Consider the following 16239-nt stretch of genomic DNA (forward strand, 5'->3'; position numbering starts at 1 on the left):
CGACACAATTATTATTTTGTTTGTCACTGAATGAACTTGTAATCGAAGTATTTTATATCCAATGTACCTGTTTCTAGATTGTGATATTATGACTGTTTAATTTTGTCTTTCAATTTTAAATCCCCACAATTTTGTAGTTTATATTGCTTACTACTCACTAGTTTAATTGTGATGATTGAATTAACTTACTGAAATGAACTTTAAACACTACATATATATCCAGGCCAGGAACAAATTTTGTCAGAGTAATGTGTGACTTGGACGGTTAATTTTCAATGAATTAAAGGTAGCACTGTACCAAACTTCAACTTCAAACCTTATAGTTATAGACTACAAGACAAGCTAAATGGAGAATTGGGTTTTGGGAATCTCCATCCCCTTTTTCATATATGAACTAGTCTTGGCCTTGTTAATAGAATCTTTCACAATGTGATAAAGTGAAAGAACACCTATTGGCTATTGCTTAATATTGTCTTTTCTCAGCTGGACGGTACCACTGCCACATGGAGAAGAAGGGACAGCCATTGAGGTCAAGTAGAAAGCAATAAAAGAATATTCAAGTTATCTCAGTAGAACTACTACCTTACTAAAGCCGCTGCCATAGACAAATAAAGTATGTAAAAACAAGATGAAAGAAATGATCCATATGCTAGCAGGACAGGTTGTGGTACTAGACCAAATTAGATGTGTTCAACAAGTGGGTGGTCCTTTTCTTTCCTAATATCCCTGGAAAATATTTTGTTTCTTCCCCTAATGTTTCATTGTAAATTTTAAGGTTGTTTTTTTCCTCCTATTATAGTTAATTATAGAAGACCAAAAAGAGAAATGGCAAGAGAGTTCCACGTAAATGCAATAGCCTCATTATTTAGGTAAAAAAATAAAAATAAATATTTATTTTATTTTTTAGGGGAGAATATTACTTGTAAGGGTTCTTTTGCTCCCAAAAAAAAAAAAAAAAAAAGCCTTTATTGAACCCAATGTTCACAATTCTTAACTATGATTTTTCCTGAATGCTATAGACACACACACACATCCTTCCCTTCCCCTTCAAGCAGTAATATATATTGTCAATGAATTATCAGCCCTTTAATTATTCGTGCTTTGAGCATTGATGCTACAACTTCCAATTGAAGCTTGGTCAGTACCATCAGTGCAATCATGCTCATTCATCAAAAAACAACCAAAAAGAGAGAAACAATAAACACCCCAAGGAAACACTTATTTCTAAAGACACTCGTAGGAAATTTCCCACCTCAACATCCATGCAAACCCGACTATGCATTTATCTAGTGAACAGATTATTGTCTATCAAATATATCCATTACAACCTCCCATTTGTCTGATTTTTTTTCCCCATTTTAAACATTGGTTATTTTATAAGGAAAAAATAAATTCTAACAATTTGTGATTGATAGAAGCATCAATGGAACAGAAAAGGTGAAATAGATGACTTTTATTTATCAAATTAGTATTTCGGTAAATCTCAACATAATTTAAAAGCTGTACATAGAAAAATCCTTGTACAAGCTATGCAATTCACATACAAAGCATTACGCAAACCAACATACAGATTATGAAGAGGCTATACGATCATAAATAAGATCTAGCTAAATCTGATCCATTTAACCAAGGATGGAACAAAGTGACAGATTACATATAAAAAACAATCAAATTATATAGCCAAAATGGATAGATGCTACACAGCTACACTATTGTTGCTTATAGTAGCCACTTTGCTTATATACCTTACTTTCTCACTATGGTACCGCTCCATCGACTCTTGAAAAGAATGTTTGTTGTTGATGGACTACTCTATATCAGCAAATGATGATGCACAGGCAATGAACTCCTTCACACGCTCTTGAAAAGGTGTATAATTAACTAATAGACGATCCAAAACGATAAAAGTAGATTCCACCACCTGTGTCATGGACTCGTGTTGAAGCGGATTCATTGATTCAAGATGGGTAAGAAGCTGATTTTGAACATGCAACACTGTCTGCTCAAGCACATCCACGTTTAAAGTTGTTACGCTACCTTTTAGCAAAGCAGGAGGACTCTTGGGGATTGACAATTCACTCGAAGATTGAGCGTCACGACAAGATATTTGTGATGACGTCTCATCAAATTCAACAATTGAAGGGCTATGATGCAGGTCAGCAGAGCCTTCACAATTAGACACATCTTTATCTCGAGGAACAAATATGGAATCAAAATTAGGGAAAACACCTGCCAAAAATATGAATCAGAGTCACAACCAAAGATGAAAGAGGGAAAAAAAACCAAACAAATGGAATGTAATCTGTATTTACCACAAGAGAGAGGCCGAGGTGGAAGAACTAATAAACATCGAGGAGGAGGGAAAGCAAGCCGGCCCAACCAACCCAGAATATGAAGTCCTAAAACTTGACTTATACAATCTGTCACTGGAAGAAAAAATATATATATTAACAGATAACTGATAAGGGCAAGCAGCAAGTTAGCAAGAACAAAGCAAGAGAAACATAAACTATAAAGATACGGTGGGTGAGAAGGGGGGGGGGGGGGTTGGGTTGGGCAGGGCAGTAACTGTAGGATATATAGCAAATGTGTACATGCGCAAGAAAATACCTTCAGTACAAGTGTCTCCAGCAGCAGTAATTTGCCTCCAGATCTCAGCCTGTCCGCAATGAATCTCAGCCTGGACCATAAAATGGTTTTTCTGCTTCTGGGTCACCTTCAGCTACTTCCACTCCAATATAATATCCTTCCTTATAATCTCCTGATTTTACAATACAAACAAAAATTATAGATAAACCCAGTTGGAGAACAAAATTAAATACTGAAACTTGGCAAAGATAAGAGGATCTCTGGGATATGGAGAACATCATTTTGGCATCTAAAATTTGATATGGTCTAGAACTCTAATATGTGGACACAATTATTAGGCCGCTTGTCTTGTGCCACATCAGCTAGTTTTCTCATTTTGGAAAATTATACTGACCTCTCCCAAGATTTTCCGTTGTTATACACCTTTTTTTTTTTTTTTTTTTTTTTTTTTTTTTAAATATAAGCTATTTACATTGATCTCCAACTAAATGGTTGAAAAAATAATTATATTTTGTGATGGCCAGAGGGAGGATAGGCATATTTGTGAATTTTTATTTATTTATTTATTTTATTTGCAGAGGGTATGTAAATTAGTAACTAATCACAGAAACATGGTTGCTTGGTCTGCTGTGCAAGAATCGTCTACTTCTACAAGTAAGTAGTTGCATTCTCATCTAATATTATATAATTTGTAACAGTTAAATTGTACAAGTTAAATCATTTCAAGAAAACTACAAATGTCTTGAAATTACCAGTGGCTGCCGAAACAAAGGAGGTGAAGACAGCTCAAGAAGAAGCTCCAGCAAAGGCCAAACGTCCAGCAAAAGCTGCGGCCAAGCCACTGCCTCAGTTAATGGAGGAGGATATCATCCCTTCATTGGCAAAAGGCCAACAAGAATGCAAAGATACAGTAAGAGCAGAAGGTTCACTTACAGTCAACTCAACCTCCAGCACAACTAGGTCTTGGAGATTTGAAGAGTCCTCAACTCGTGATGGATCAATATACTTTGTAGATGTTAAATTCTATGAAGTCTCATCATGTTCACTCCTCTCTATGACAGGCTCTTGATCTTTCTCAAAATGTTCATGTACAGCCACAGAAGTTGGGAGATGTTGCGGATTTTCCATCTCTAGTGAATCAAACTTCCTCTTTAACTTATTAATACTCAAATCACCCATTTTAGTGACTAACTCATGGCTTGTTGAAGTAGAATCTACAGATATGCCATGTTTGCTTTCATCTACAAGATCATTAATTGTGGTAATTTCTTGAGTATCCTCCCATTGAAGGAAATGACAAGCTCCTTGTCCCTGTTTCAAAGCCACAATCCATTAATCAGATATCAACTAGTATGTGAAAGAATGGCATTTTAAAATGCTCTATAAGGAGGATACACAAAATGAACAGAGGCTGCTCTCCTAAAATGTTGCCATTGGATCTATATCTTTTCAAGTTTCTTAGTTTATTTTTATCTGTATTGGTTTAAGGAGAAGGTGTTGTATAAGTAGTTGGAACTAAGCAAGACCCACTTACAGATGGATGTTTGGCACATTATATTTAATAACATTAACGCCAACAATGAAATAAGCAAAGGACCATGCAATATAAAATTATACATGGATACTGAGAAAATTTATATCACAAAATATCACTACATGCATAATCACCCATCTCATATGAATTTGCATTACATGCCTCAATTTGTTGGTGAATCAACGGTAGTGATTGTTAAATGGAAAATCCAACTGTGAGTTCAACAAGTATATACTTTTCTTCTATACATGTTAATAAGTTACACTCAATCAGGTATTGCAAGAAGGATTAATCATGCCAACAAAAGCAGATACTAAACCGCAGAGTGCTAGGCCAGCAGTTCTTAAGTTAATGAAATACAACCAAATAGTTCAATTACGCTAAGCAATTGATATTCCATTAAAAGTACCAAATTACCAATCGGAAACATAGACCATCAAAGAAACCACGTTTATGAACCCATGTTTTCATAGCAATACAACAGAAATTAGTGACTTTTGTTGAAGTTGGTGAGCTTACTCAATGGTTCTATATCTATCACAACTGGGAAAAGAGTTCATACACGCGGATTCACAACCATAGGGGGCTAAGTGTCATTTTTTGAAAATAAGAAAGGGATTCCGACATTTGCTCAAACCTTAAGGAAGGTTAGTGTGATTTACCAAAAAAAAAAAAAAAAAATTCACCAATGAAACAACACAGCCTTACACAACACAATCTTGTACCAAAAACCTTAAATGCAAAAAGACAACCTTGGATCAAGAAATGCTTTTGAAATTCATATCAGCTTGCATTTTTGACAGAGTATGATTATGCTATTTAAATTTTCTTATTGCATGTCAATGCATCATCCAAGGCCTATGGTATAAGGCACGGGAGACAAATGATAAACATAAATAACACAAACAGTTCAACATACTGGACGGCAATCAAGGATTGACATGAGTGCTGACTGTTCTCTCACAGAACGCTCAATCCGGCCATCACTTTCTGCAGCTTGCTTCAAGTTAGCTGCAAATCTATTCAACCTATCCAGTACAACATAATTACGTCAAAAAGATTGTCATGTTTTCTTGTTTACTATGTACTTTACATACAGTATATAAAACGACCGAAATTGAAGAGAGATGCCCAATAAAAAGGAGGAAAGAAAAGAAACAATAATAATAATAACAAGAAAAAAATAACTACTAAAACAACTTACTGCTATACCAAGAGCAGTACTGGTGAAGAAGAGGTAAAGGAAGGTCCCCAAGAATTTCAATGCTGTAAGCAGATCAATGTTGCTGACATCAAGTGATTGGACTGCATTGAAAAGCACAATAGAGGTGGCATCATTCACCACTCCCTCACCGAATACAATACTGTAAAGTAAGGGCGTTTCATCTTGATTGAGAACCTTTATCAGGCCAAAAATATCATGCATTAATGGAGCATGTCAATTTCCATGTATAACATTCATGTAATGATGAACATCATGTACCTGCAGCGTGCAAACTGAATCAGTTGCTGACAATATGGCACCAACAGCTGCACAAAAAGGATGCACAAATGATCAGTATTAAAGAATGACTATCAATGACTGTATGAGCAAAATGATTCAACATAAGTTATTAGTCACCTCATTCATCATTATACTTTTATCGACAGAAGAAGGGCCACTATGAAGTAATAATGAATAACAAGGTCCTTTCTCTTGTCAAAGACGCAGAGGGACATTACAAGGAGCTTCAGAAAGACCGTCTCGTATGTTCGATGGTGGAAGAAGGCATCAAACGTACCAGACAGTATTTCTCAAGTTCCTGGTAATGTACCAGACATTGAATTAAATTAAATTAAATTTGAAGTCAATTCAATTGCAAACTGGTTCCATAGTGTTTTTCGGTTTGACAAATGATCCATAGAGTTACCACTAAGGTACAAGGCTCTTCACAGAGAAGAACAGAAAACTAAAAGCGAGCAGTGAAAAAGGTAACTGTTATTCATATCTACCTAAACTATCTGCCGATACCTTTGAAGCATGTCCTTGTGCTGCCAGCTCCAACATGGTAATTTGAACAGCACCGGGCTGCTCTGGTCCACGTGGAACCTAAATATCACTAGAATTGTTCACAAAGAACGTTGCATCTCGTGTTTTACGAACAGGTTCAAGCATGGAACAAGACAGCCAATTGAAAAGATATCTGGAAGGGGACAGCAAACATGTAACTTGGATCAATTTATCTCCAGGGTTCACTGACTAAACTAAATAACCTGATAGACTATCCTTGCATGTATATGAAAGACTGGAGCAATAGAATAACATTTAGTTGAGATTTCAGGTCAAGCAAGAATACCAAGATGTATCATTTATACTGAAAGAAAAATGGTAGGAAGAAGGTTTCATTACCAATCATGCAATACACCAACAAAACCCCTGTCCATGATCAAGGGAAGGTAGTTTGGTCCATTTGTAGGGACCACATTCATGTTTTCTGCACCAATGTATCTCCCTCTCTCTCCCTCAACCCTAAACCCTAAAATAAAAGATTCCAAATCTTAAAGATTCCACCTGCTGATGCCACCCAACCAGTGAGATTAATGCTCAGAGGACGTCCAACCTTTCAGCCTCCAACTGTAAGTCTCTATTTTCAGCCGTGGAACTAGGCGTTTAGCTATTGGGTGAGAGGGCTAATTAGGGACAGAATTGTGTGTATCTATATATATAATATAAGAAAAGAAAAGTAAGTGCATTTTTGGGGGAGCCACTTGTATACATAATTAAACTTTATCCTCAAATGTAAAGGAAAATTTAAAGCATTTAGAAAATCTTGGGGGAGCAATGGCCCCCTCAAGCTATAACATGGCTTTGTCTGTCAATAATCAACCCATAGCACTTTGCCAAGAGGCCAATGAAATCAGGATATCAACTTTTTACACTTTGAAGACATAAGTACAAAATAAAACTAAATAAAACTTCAATTGAAATATTGAAGAAAAAAGGTGACACTAAATGAAAAAAGAAAGTATCACTAGGTTAAAATGATGTAGACAAATCTTGAGACAGTGACCTCATTGTCCACCTAGTTGCACCTCAGCATGATATTAAATGTCACTAATTGATATCATATTAAAGTTCTACAAATATAATGGTGTAATGTATTTGTATAGGAACCCTTGAACAGGATCTCGATTAATTTGCATGCCCAAAAGCATTGTAATAAGGAGAGATGGGGGGATGAGATATGTGTGTGTGTGTGTGTCTGTGTGTCTGTGCATGTTTGCGGTGTGTGTGTTTGTGTCAGTGTGCCCGCATGCTCCAATGAATTACCTGATTATTTGAGCACAGGCATAGTTGAGTTTAGTCATACTAGGAGGAAAAAAATCTGAGGCATAAGAATGCCTCCTTGAACGACGAAATTTGCTAGTACCCTTAATAACTGTCATTAAACCAATTCCATCTTCCTGCACAATGTCAGAAAACAGTGCAGTCAATTTGTTTTCCCACAATAAAAGAGGGCATGAAGCTTTAGTGTGTGCTTGATATGCAGTCCGTTATGCGGCTTATGCCTAAAAGGGTAGTTGATCTAAAGGGCTGTTGGAAGGGGCATTTTTGAAGGCAATTCCTCTGTTCATCATGTGGATTATTTTGAAGGAATAGAATAACCGGACGTTTGAAGGTCTTGAACGATCTACAATGGAGATAAATATGATTTTTTATGCACTCTATATCATTGGATGGCTACTTTGGCCATTCTTTCTCTACTTTGCTGGATTTTCTTGATTGTTGTATTTTTTACTAATTTATGATGCAGCTTTAGTACACAACACGTGTACTTGCAGGCACCTCTTTTTTTTTTTTTTTTTTTCCTTTCCTTTTCTATTTTAGAAGTGCCAAGAGCCTTGTAGCTCAATTGGCACCTCCTAGTGTTTCCAAAGGAGATGTCCATCCCCTCTCCTCCATTGAAACCATTGAATTATCCAAAAATAGAAAAAGAAATTTTGAAGCAATTCAATGTTGGCACCATACATATCAAATGAAAAAAGTAGTCAACCAATTTTCCATGGGACAAACTGAAGCCAGAACAAATGGAAAAGGATGTTAGTGGACTTGGGATTCAACCAGGTTGGATTAGGTGATTTCAACGAAAGTAACTATTTGGCCAATATGACTAAAAGTACCAATCTAAGGAAGTCAATGTTCATGAAAATCTAGGTGTCACCAGCAGGTTTACTAACGTGGAAGTGATGATGAGAGCTAATTATGAGATTATATGATAGATGTACATATTCTCACTTACCAATAAAAGGGTATGCCCATTGTCCTTGAAGTGACGAACAACACAATCTTGTAATGAGTTCTTAAGTCGTTCAGCTTCATCTCTACTAGGAAGCATGTTATCCTTGCCACTGAAATGCAAATACTTCATCAATCTTTACAATCAATTAAGATTTACCACTATAAAAGTAAATTCAGTATCTCAGCAAGTAAAATCTAGAGAGAAGAAAAACCTAGCCAAGACAAGAACTTCGGCTTTAACAGCATGGAGACGGGAATTGGCATAAGCAGCAGCTGATTTAAGCAGCTTCAGCTTCCAAAGAAGAGTGTCCCTTGGTATAATATCATCAAAACCCTGACAACAAAATGGAGTGATGCAAAATTCATATTGACATCTTACTAGAGTCCTGACACCACAAATATTAATTGGGCTGCTTCAATAAGTAATTTTTTTTTAAAAATACACATTGTAAAGCAAATGAACTAAGGTATTAACTTAGGCTAGAAAAAATAAAACACATCCCAACCAGCAATCCTTCTGTACGCAGAAGCTAGTATTTTTACCAGCAACCTTGAACCCATATTATAGGTGATCAAAACTTGACATGTTCTGGTAATGCAAGTGAGACATATTGAATAAATGTATCTCATCAAACTCTTCAACTGTAGGACTCAATAGGCTTGGTTCCCCAGTAAAGGAGATTTGCTGAATGTGCAGCAAAAAGAGGTTTTTTTCTCTTTTCTTTCTTTATTATTTATTATATTTTTATGAGACTACTTTTTCTCATTGTGTATGTCAAGTATTCCATTTTTGCTGTCCCAAAATAATTCTCCGTCATTAATTACTGACTCCCCAATATAACCCTGTTCTCTATATTATTTAAATTTGAATTCTAAAAAGTTTACAACAGAAATGTTGAAACTTATTTATTTTTGTGTGAGATACAAAATATTAAATGATGTTCTTTTAGAAAGTTAGGACTTTCTAAACTGGACATACAAAATGGGACAAAGGAAATATCTTCTAATGATATATAACTAAGCTACAAGAAAGATAAAGCACAGTAGATAAAAGATTTTTGTGGCCAGGCAGCTAATAATTACAGAAACTTCCGTAAATGGAAACTAAAGAGAGTACAACTAAACTATGCCAAAAATACAAAACAAAAGGCAAAAAAGCAACACTAGTTGAAAATAATAGAAATTGAAGCAGAAGGAGAGAAATTAATCTATGAAAACACGAAATAAAAAAGGGGAAACCCAATTGGCAAGCATTCCATACAGAAAGATATGGTAACAACCCAATGAGGCTGCGAGACAGCCTCTCAAATCTTTGCCCAGGAGGAAAACTGCTTTCAATATTGACTGCAGCCATCTTCACTGGATCACCTGATGTCAAAATAGAAAATTATATATCAGAAAAAGAGAAATTTGTGACTGCAAAAAGTGACACGGGATAAAAACACATCTAAATTTAAGGGAAAATAATAATGCAAATCTATTAAAGCAGAATTCAATAAATAAAATTTATTAACAAAAATGTGATTAAATAAATTAGGTCAGTAAGGATTAAAAATCAGTTCAACCAAATAGACTCAAGTTGTTCCCAGGGTTTGTTCAACTGTGAGTATAGATAGGAGCAGTACAAAACTTATTGTTATAAAATATGCATTTAAAAGCACTTCATTCAAATAAATCATTTTTAAGTTGACCAACAGACAAGATTCAAGGTTTCACTCAGGGTAAGAATACAGAAATAAACTAAGATGATCAAATTTTTATGAACATGCTAGCAACAATATTAAAAAAGAATTGATATCAAATCAAGCACCTAAGAGCAGCAGCACCAAATATCACAGCAACTGAATTCATATTTCATACACCATAGTAGCTGATTACTTGGCATGAGGTATTCCTAAGACTAAAGGCACAGTGAATTCGTTAAATTAGCAATAATGTATCCAATTTTTTCACGCGTTGAAGAATTCCACAAGTGGACTTAAAGGGGACAGATTAGGTACCCATGATAGAGCTAAGAAGATAGGGAACTACACTATGGAGTCCATCAGGCATAGCCTCCAAGATAGGAAACAATGGTTGCAGCTGAGACCTGCCAAATGATGTTGCTAAAAACAAATACCAAAAGCTCAGGATTTCTCAGATAATCAACCATTGATCATCAAACAGAAACATACCAAGATTATATTTATAAGAAAAAAAATGAACTGCATATCAGGAATCTAACCTGGATTTGATAATATCAGAACTAGGTCAATGGCAGGATTACGAGAAGCAACAGCAAGTGCTAGGCATCCTCCAAAGGAATCCCCAACCAAATAAATTGGCTTATGTGGAGATAAGGCATGTTCAAAGCTGACAGTTTCTTCTACAAGTTTTGCCAGCCCTTCATACAACAAAATTTACCAAACTATAAATTATCATATCTTGTGTATTAAAGGATAATACAAAACCCACCTACATGTGTGAGAAGCATGCACATAACAAATTTTTTAAGACATAAAAATATTTGATCACTGCAAAGGAAATTTCTAAGATTCTGTTAAAAATTGATCTCAACAATTAATGAAATGAATTTTATAACTAAAGTAACATAAATATGATAAAATTTCATTAATTTAAATTCACTTGGAAGATGCCAACCTATTTTGGTTTCGCACTAGGGAGCCCATAGGCAAGCAAAGAAGTACCTGACCAACCAACAAGCTAATATCATACCCCATTACCCACAAACACCCTTTACGCTTTTAAATTGAAGAGGGCATGTACAGCCCTTAAGGACTTTTTAACTTCACTAATTCAAGTATGAGCCTGACCCCAATCAGTCTTGTTGAGGATCTATAGCCTACTCCAACGTTTTGGGACTACAATTTATATCAACAGCCAAAATATGTTTAACTATTGCTAACACATATGTCCTTACAACTTTTGCTCAAAATGTACCAACAAATTAATCTATTGTCAGCATAATTGACTCAATTATAAGTAATTGTTAGAGTTCCAATTATTCATGTAAGGAATAACAGGGGAAAAAAGTATATAAACATATAAAATGGACAGTTTGGAATAAAGGGTGCAAGCAATAAATGAATAATGGTGTCTTAGGTTTCTGTTCAAAACAGATTTTATAATGTAATAAATCATATTTGCATTTCAAATTAGTTATAATTACATATGATAGTCAAATAGCTACAAGAATTACAGACATAATCTATCATTTCTTTTTCTTTTTTTTGATAAGTACAGACATAATCTATCATTTCAATGAATCAACAATGCAATTGAACTTCATGAAAACCTTAACAAAATTTTTATACACACACAGATTATTATTTAAAGATTAAGCCCTTCAAATGGTGTACGATTGTGAATAGGGATATGAAGGCACCAGACCTCAAAAGCCCTGCAGTGAAGGGATTAAAAATTGTTGCTAACAACTAAAAATAAGTAAATAAAAGAATACAAAAGCATGAAGTCCAGTTACATAATATTATCCTAGAAAGGAGAAGAAGCAAGTTTCCACAAAAGTCACTGAAAACAATGCACAGAGAGTGAATCAGTTCTTGTTATTCTTAGGCTGACTTAAATGCCAAGCCTTCTAGATGTGAATTCATTGCCAAAAAAAAACTGATAAGCAGGAAAATCAATTTAATTTTTTCCCAAATAGAAAAGGACCATCTCATAAAAAGACCTATAAATTTCCTAGGTCTGACAGGGTATGGGCATCTATTTTATATTCCTGGCTGAAAAAGTTTAAACTAACTTCTATTCTCACTTTTGAGATGCTTCTTTTCTTTCTCATTTTTTCTTTTTTTGATAAAAAATAATGAATTTAATTTTAAAGTGATTGCCATTGAGATGTTTAACTTAAGAGGTGATAATCCAATTAAAAAATAGAAGCAATCACATTCATCATAGACACAAGGGTAATATGACTTACTTCCCAAGAGCTTTATGGTGCAGAGCAAGTCCCAAACCAGTAGCATCCATCCCTGCATACATTCATACCAACAAAGTTTCAACATCCAGCAATTTTAAATATATATAAAAAAAAAAAAAAAAAAAAAACTGACAACAATATGCCTAATGTTTTAACCCACCAAAAAACACATTAAACATCAAAGAACAAAATCACTTAAAGAAAACCAAGAAACATATCCACTGAAATCTAGCATCAACACATATCTCATAAACACAAAGCACAAAGCAAATTCAAAAGTAGAGAGTTGGATAAACTTTCCAACCAGGCATTAGTATTTCAATGTAAAATTTACAAAAATCAAAGACTTTGAAATATAATTAAAAAGAAAAGGGTTTTTAAGATAAACCCACATCAAATAATCAGGAATGTTTTGAAAGCATTAAAAGGATTAAATAAATAAAAAAACAGTGATTTCAGAGAGCGAGAGAGAGAGAGAGAGAGAACCTCTATGGGATGCTAATCCTAATGCATTTTACGCTTATGCTGTCTCGTATAGTGTCTGGTATGTGGGGGAGGGGGTACTGCATCTCCTTCGTGAGGCTCCTCACGTTGCTGCAAAGATGGAGTTACAACCAAACAATGGATTACATGAATTCCAATACCAACCATAACAGTAGTTACTCAATATTCATTACATTAAATGACTTGTCATACCGTGGGGCCAGCGTTGTGTCCTGCTTTGTGACCACTTGTCCCACAAGGAGGTGCTTTTATTGTACGTTTAGGTCGACCTGGTAGGGGTGACTATAACCCAACAACCTGCTCATTCTCAACATGCACAGCTGGCTGTTTTGCTTGACTCCCAACAATTGAAGATACTACAACTGCGGGGGAGGAGGGTGTAGCAAATGAAATGTGAGTGCCCGTACTCATGGGATCTATATGCAGTTTAGGAGTGGGCATAAATGACATGGAGTGACTATGGGGCGGTACATGGTCTATATGACCAATGCTGTACGATGGGGATTGCGTGTGCATGACAGGAAGGGTTTGACTGAAATCAGGGCCGAGATCAAAGGATGGTGGAGTAAATGAAAGATGAGCAGGATCAAAAAATGTATGTGAGGTGTGTGAAGGGATCTCGAGGTGAAAAGATGCATGAGCAGTGGGTAGAGAGAGATCTCTAGGTCAGAAACTGCATGAGCAGTACGTGGAGGGATCTCTAGGGAAGGAGATGCATGTGGAGGTGGAGGGAACTCTGGGGCAGGAGATGCACGTGGGGGTGGAGGGAGATCTGCCCTACTGACAACCTGATGAGATGCAGCACGCTGACCATGGCTATGGCTGGCATGAGTTGAGCTCGTGCTTGGTCGTCCAGTATCTTCTGGCGCTTCTGGATTTGCCCCATCGATATCTTCCAACGAAAGTCGAGCAGTTATACGGTGAAGGCGTTCCACTGTCTTAAGTACAGCTGAAATATGCTTGTACTCAGGACTACCTACTGTATAAAGTTTCAACAACTTCTTGTGACTGGCAACCTGAAAGTAAATAAATACAATTAGTACATCATACTGAAGTTCCTGATACGCAACAAAAATTGAAAAGAAAGGTCGAAGCAATTACCATAATAATAAGTGAAGCCGAAGTGTGGTTGACGAACCTCCAAGTCACCCTATTGTACCAATCGAAGTATGGATAAGCAGGCGACATATCACCCTCTAGTCGTGCTCCAAGACATAGAGATCGTGCTCGAGTATTCCATACTTGGATATGGCCATAATGTCTGTCCCTCCAATTCACTTCCATCTTCCCCCTCAGGTCTATGGCATGAAGGGCTTCGTCAGTATCAACATATGGGGTGGGGGGGTTCTTGTACCATCCCGAACTGACGAACAACACGGTTTGGTGTATGTTTCTCTACTAGCTAGAAACATACAAGCGGTACCCTCGCCGTCCATACATCCCTTCCGGCGACACAAAACGCAGGCAGGTGGGCTAATTCAGATTCATATGGTTGCCACACCACCTGAAATAGTCAAATCAAAGGGCAGCATATTATGCAATGTTCCATATCTATGAGCTCTTTTACATTTATAAATACAATAGTCATAAACAATAGTCATAAACAATAGAATAAACACAATTTTGGTACCTGCTTTGGATGCATACAATCTAAAAGCTAACGGTACCGGACCAGACAGATTTTGGCAGGGCTATTCAAGGTGCTCACAACCCACACAGTCCTACAATTGCGAAAGAGGGAGTCAATACTTGGAATTGAGAATATGAAGTAATCAACAACAATAAATGATGGGCAATCGTAAATTTAACAATACATACCACTAAGTTTATACTAATAAATGATTATCTAAACATATGATTAGTGGTGGAGTTAGAAATTAATAAGACTTATATTATACATCAATCATAACATATGACCTCCGTGGTTGTCAAACGATATATAAAAAACATAAATAAAAATCCTATTAATGAGTCAAAATTTGAAGAATATCAAGGTTAAAATTTTATTTTCTATGTCTAACAATGTGTTTAAAATTATGAATCTATTTTCAATAGAGAGAATTGGTCAAGGAAGAGACTTACTTAATAGACAATGGAGAAGGTGCAAATGGTGGGCCATATGCACCATCTGGTGGGAGGTTCATCCTTGGGCACAAAAAAAGGAATTTGACCCATGCCCAATATTGAACTAGCAACAAGGCCCCACCAATCTGACTAGCACCTCTGTCGGTTGCCCTGCATAACTCTTTGTACAGCCATGCTAGGCAAGTGCTCCCCTAATTGTACTGAGGTGGATTCCGAAGGTCCCTCAGCATCTGCAACCACATCGTATGCACCCTATCGCCAGACTTGTCGGTGAAAATTGTGTCTGCCAGGAGTGCTAGGATATAACACCGTGCATATTGATGCACAACCACCTCTGCTGCATCATCGGGCAACCCTTCGTCAATTTTTTCTAGTAGCTTCTTAATTTGGATCCTTTGTCCTTTAAGCGTGGTGTTATTAGTAGCAATTCCAAGCAGACTCCGACATTCATCCTTCCATGTCAAGTCAGTTGTTCCAACAATTGCCTCACCATCGATTGGAATCCCGAAAAGAACCTCCACATCTTGTAATGTGATCGTTGTCTCACCATGTGGCAGGTGGAAGGTGTGGGTTTCAGGCCGCCATCGCTCAACGAAGGCCGTGATCAGGTTATGATTAATCTCTCTACCTGGGGTCCTATACAGCCCCTCTAATCCAACTCTCTTCACAATGTCGACGATACGATCATCCACCACTATCCGGTGTCGTTTTCGGAACTCGTCATTATGACCGCGGCATTTCAGTGGCCCTGGATCCTGCACATGATAGAACTATGGTGATGAGATGCAATATGCCATAACCTTTGTATATATGATTGTAGTTATTGATCCTAAAAAACAAAAATAAAGCAGTTATGAAGGGACCTTAAAATATCAACCCCAAAAAGAAAAAAAAAAAACCAAATCGAATCGTTACCTTGCCTTCCCAAACAGCGCACGCTCGATGTGTTTTTATAAACCTCAACACCAAATCGTCAATGGGCCCAAGACCAAACTCATCAGGGAGCTGAGCAGGAACAGCAGCCATACTGCACGAAGTTTAGGGAGTCAAGAGTAATATAAGCACATGTTAAATTGGTAAGGATCCCAATTTCTTGCACAAACGATAAGTATTCAAGAGCTTCAAAAACGATAATATACTGCACCTAAAGTATATAAGTTTTACCCATTATACACACACACACACACACATATACACTCTTCTAACCATGCATTTTATCATGAAATATGTTATATTCATATAAACACTCAAAATCCATGAGCATTGACTTTAAAGCATCATAATTTTATGTAACCTCATCATTCCGTGAAA

At 36.4% G+C, this 16239-nt stretch overlaps 2 protein-coding genes across 2 annotated transcripts; both read right to left on the reverse strand.

Moving 5' to 3' along the window:
• Positions 1-1480: 1480 nt before the first annotated feature.
• Positions 1481-4839, reverse strand: LOC126713782 (uncharacterized). The gene is made up of 6 exons (XM_050413645.1): positions 4643-4839; positions 3523-3900; positions 3342-3416; positions 2611-2761; positions 2313-2426; positions 1481-2229 (listed from the first exon to the last, which is right to left on the reverse strand). The coding sequence occupies exons 4-6, from the start codon at positions 2687-2689 to the stop codon at positions 1808-1810; spliced, it is 615 nt and encodes a 204-aa protein (XP_050269602.1). The 5' UTR covers positions 2690-2761; positions 3342-3416; positions 3523-3900; positions 4643-4839; the 3' UTR covers positions 1481-1807.
• A 2575-nt stretch (positions 4840-7414) lies between these two features.
• Positions 7415-10799, reverse strand: LOC126713783 (phytyl ester synthase 1, chloroplastic-like). The gene is made up of 6 exons (XM_050413646.1): positions 10627-10799; positions 10403-10507; positions 9664-9770; positions 8615-8736; positions 8404-8512; positions 7415-7567 (listed from the first exon to the last, which is right to left on the reverse strand). Exons 2-6 carry the CDS (start codon positions 10452-10454, stop codon positions 7430-7432), a joined length of 528 nt encoding a protein of 175 aa, XP_050269603.1. The 5' UTR covers positions 10455-10507; positions 10627-10799; the 3' UTR covers positions 7415-7429.
• Positions 10800-16239: the final 5440 nt, after the last annotated feature.

The sequence above is a fragment of the Quercus robur genome, chromosome 2 (assembly GCF_932294415.1).
Source record: "Quercus robur chromosome 2, dhQueRobu3.1, whole genome shotgun sequence".
NCBI lineage: Eukaryota > Viridiplantae > Streptophyta > Magnoliopsida > Fagales > Fagaceae > Quercus > Quercus robur.

Coding starts and splice junctions, on each gene's coding strand:
- LOC126713782 (XM_050413645.1), bottom strand. CDS start 2,689: ATGGTCCAGGCTGAGATTCATTGCGGACAGGCTGAGATCTGGAGGCAA. Junction 2,427..2,610: donor TGGAGACACTTGTACTGAAG/GTATTTTCTTGC, acceptor TTTTTCTTCCAG/TGACAGATTGTATAAGTCAA. Junction 2,230..2,312: donor ACCTCGGCCTCTCTCTTGTG/GTAAATACAGAT, acceptor TATTTTTGGCAG/GTGTTTTCCCTAATTTTGAT.
- LOC126713783 (XM_050413646.1), bottom strand. CDS start 10,454: ATGCCTGATGGACTCCATAGTGTAGTTCCCTATCTTCTTAGCTCTATC. Junction 9,771..10,402: donor TCTTCTTAGCTCTATCATGG/GTACCTAATCTG, acceptor TTTTGACATCAG/GTGATCCAGTGAAGATGGCT. Junction 8,737..9,663: donor GGTTGTTACCATATCTTTCT/GTATGGAATGCT, acceptor TTTTGTTGTCAG/GGTTTTGATGATATTATACC.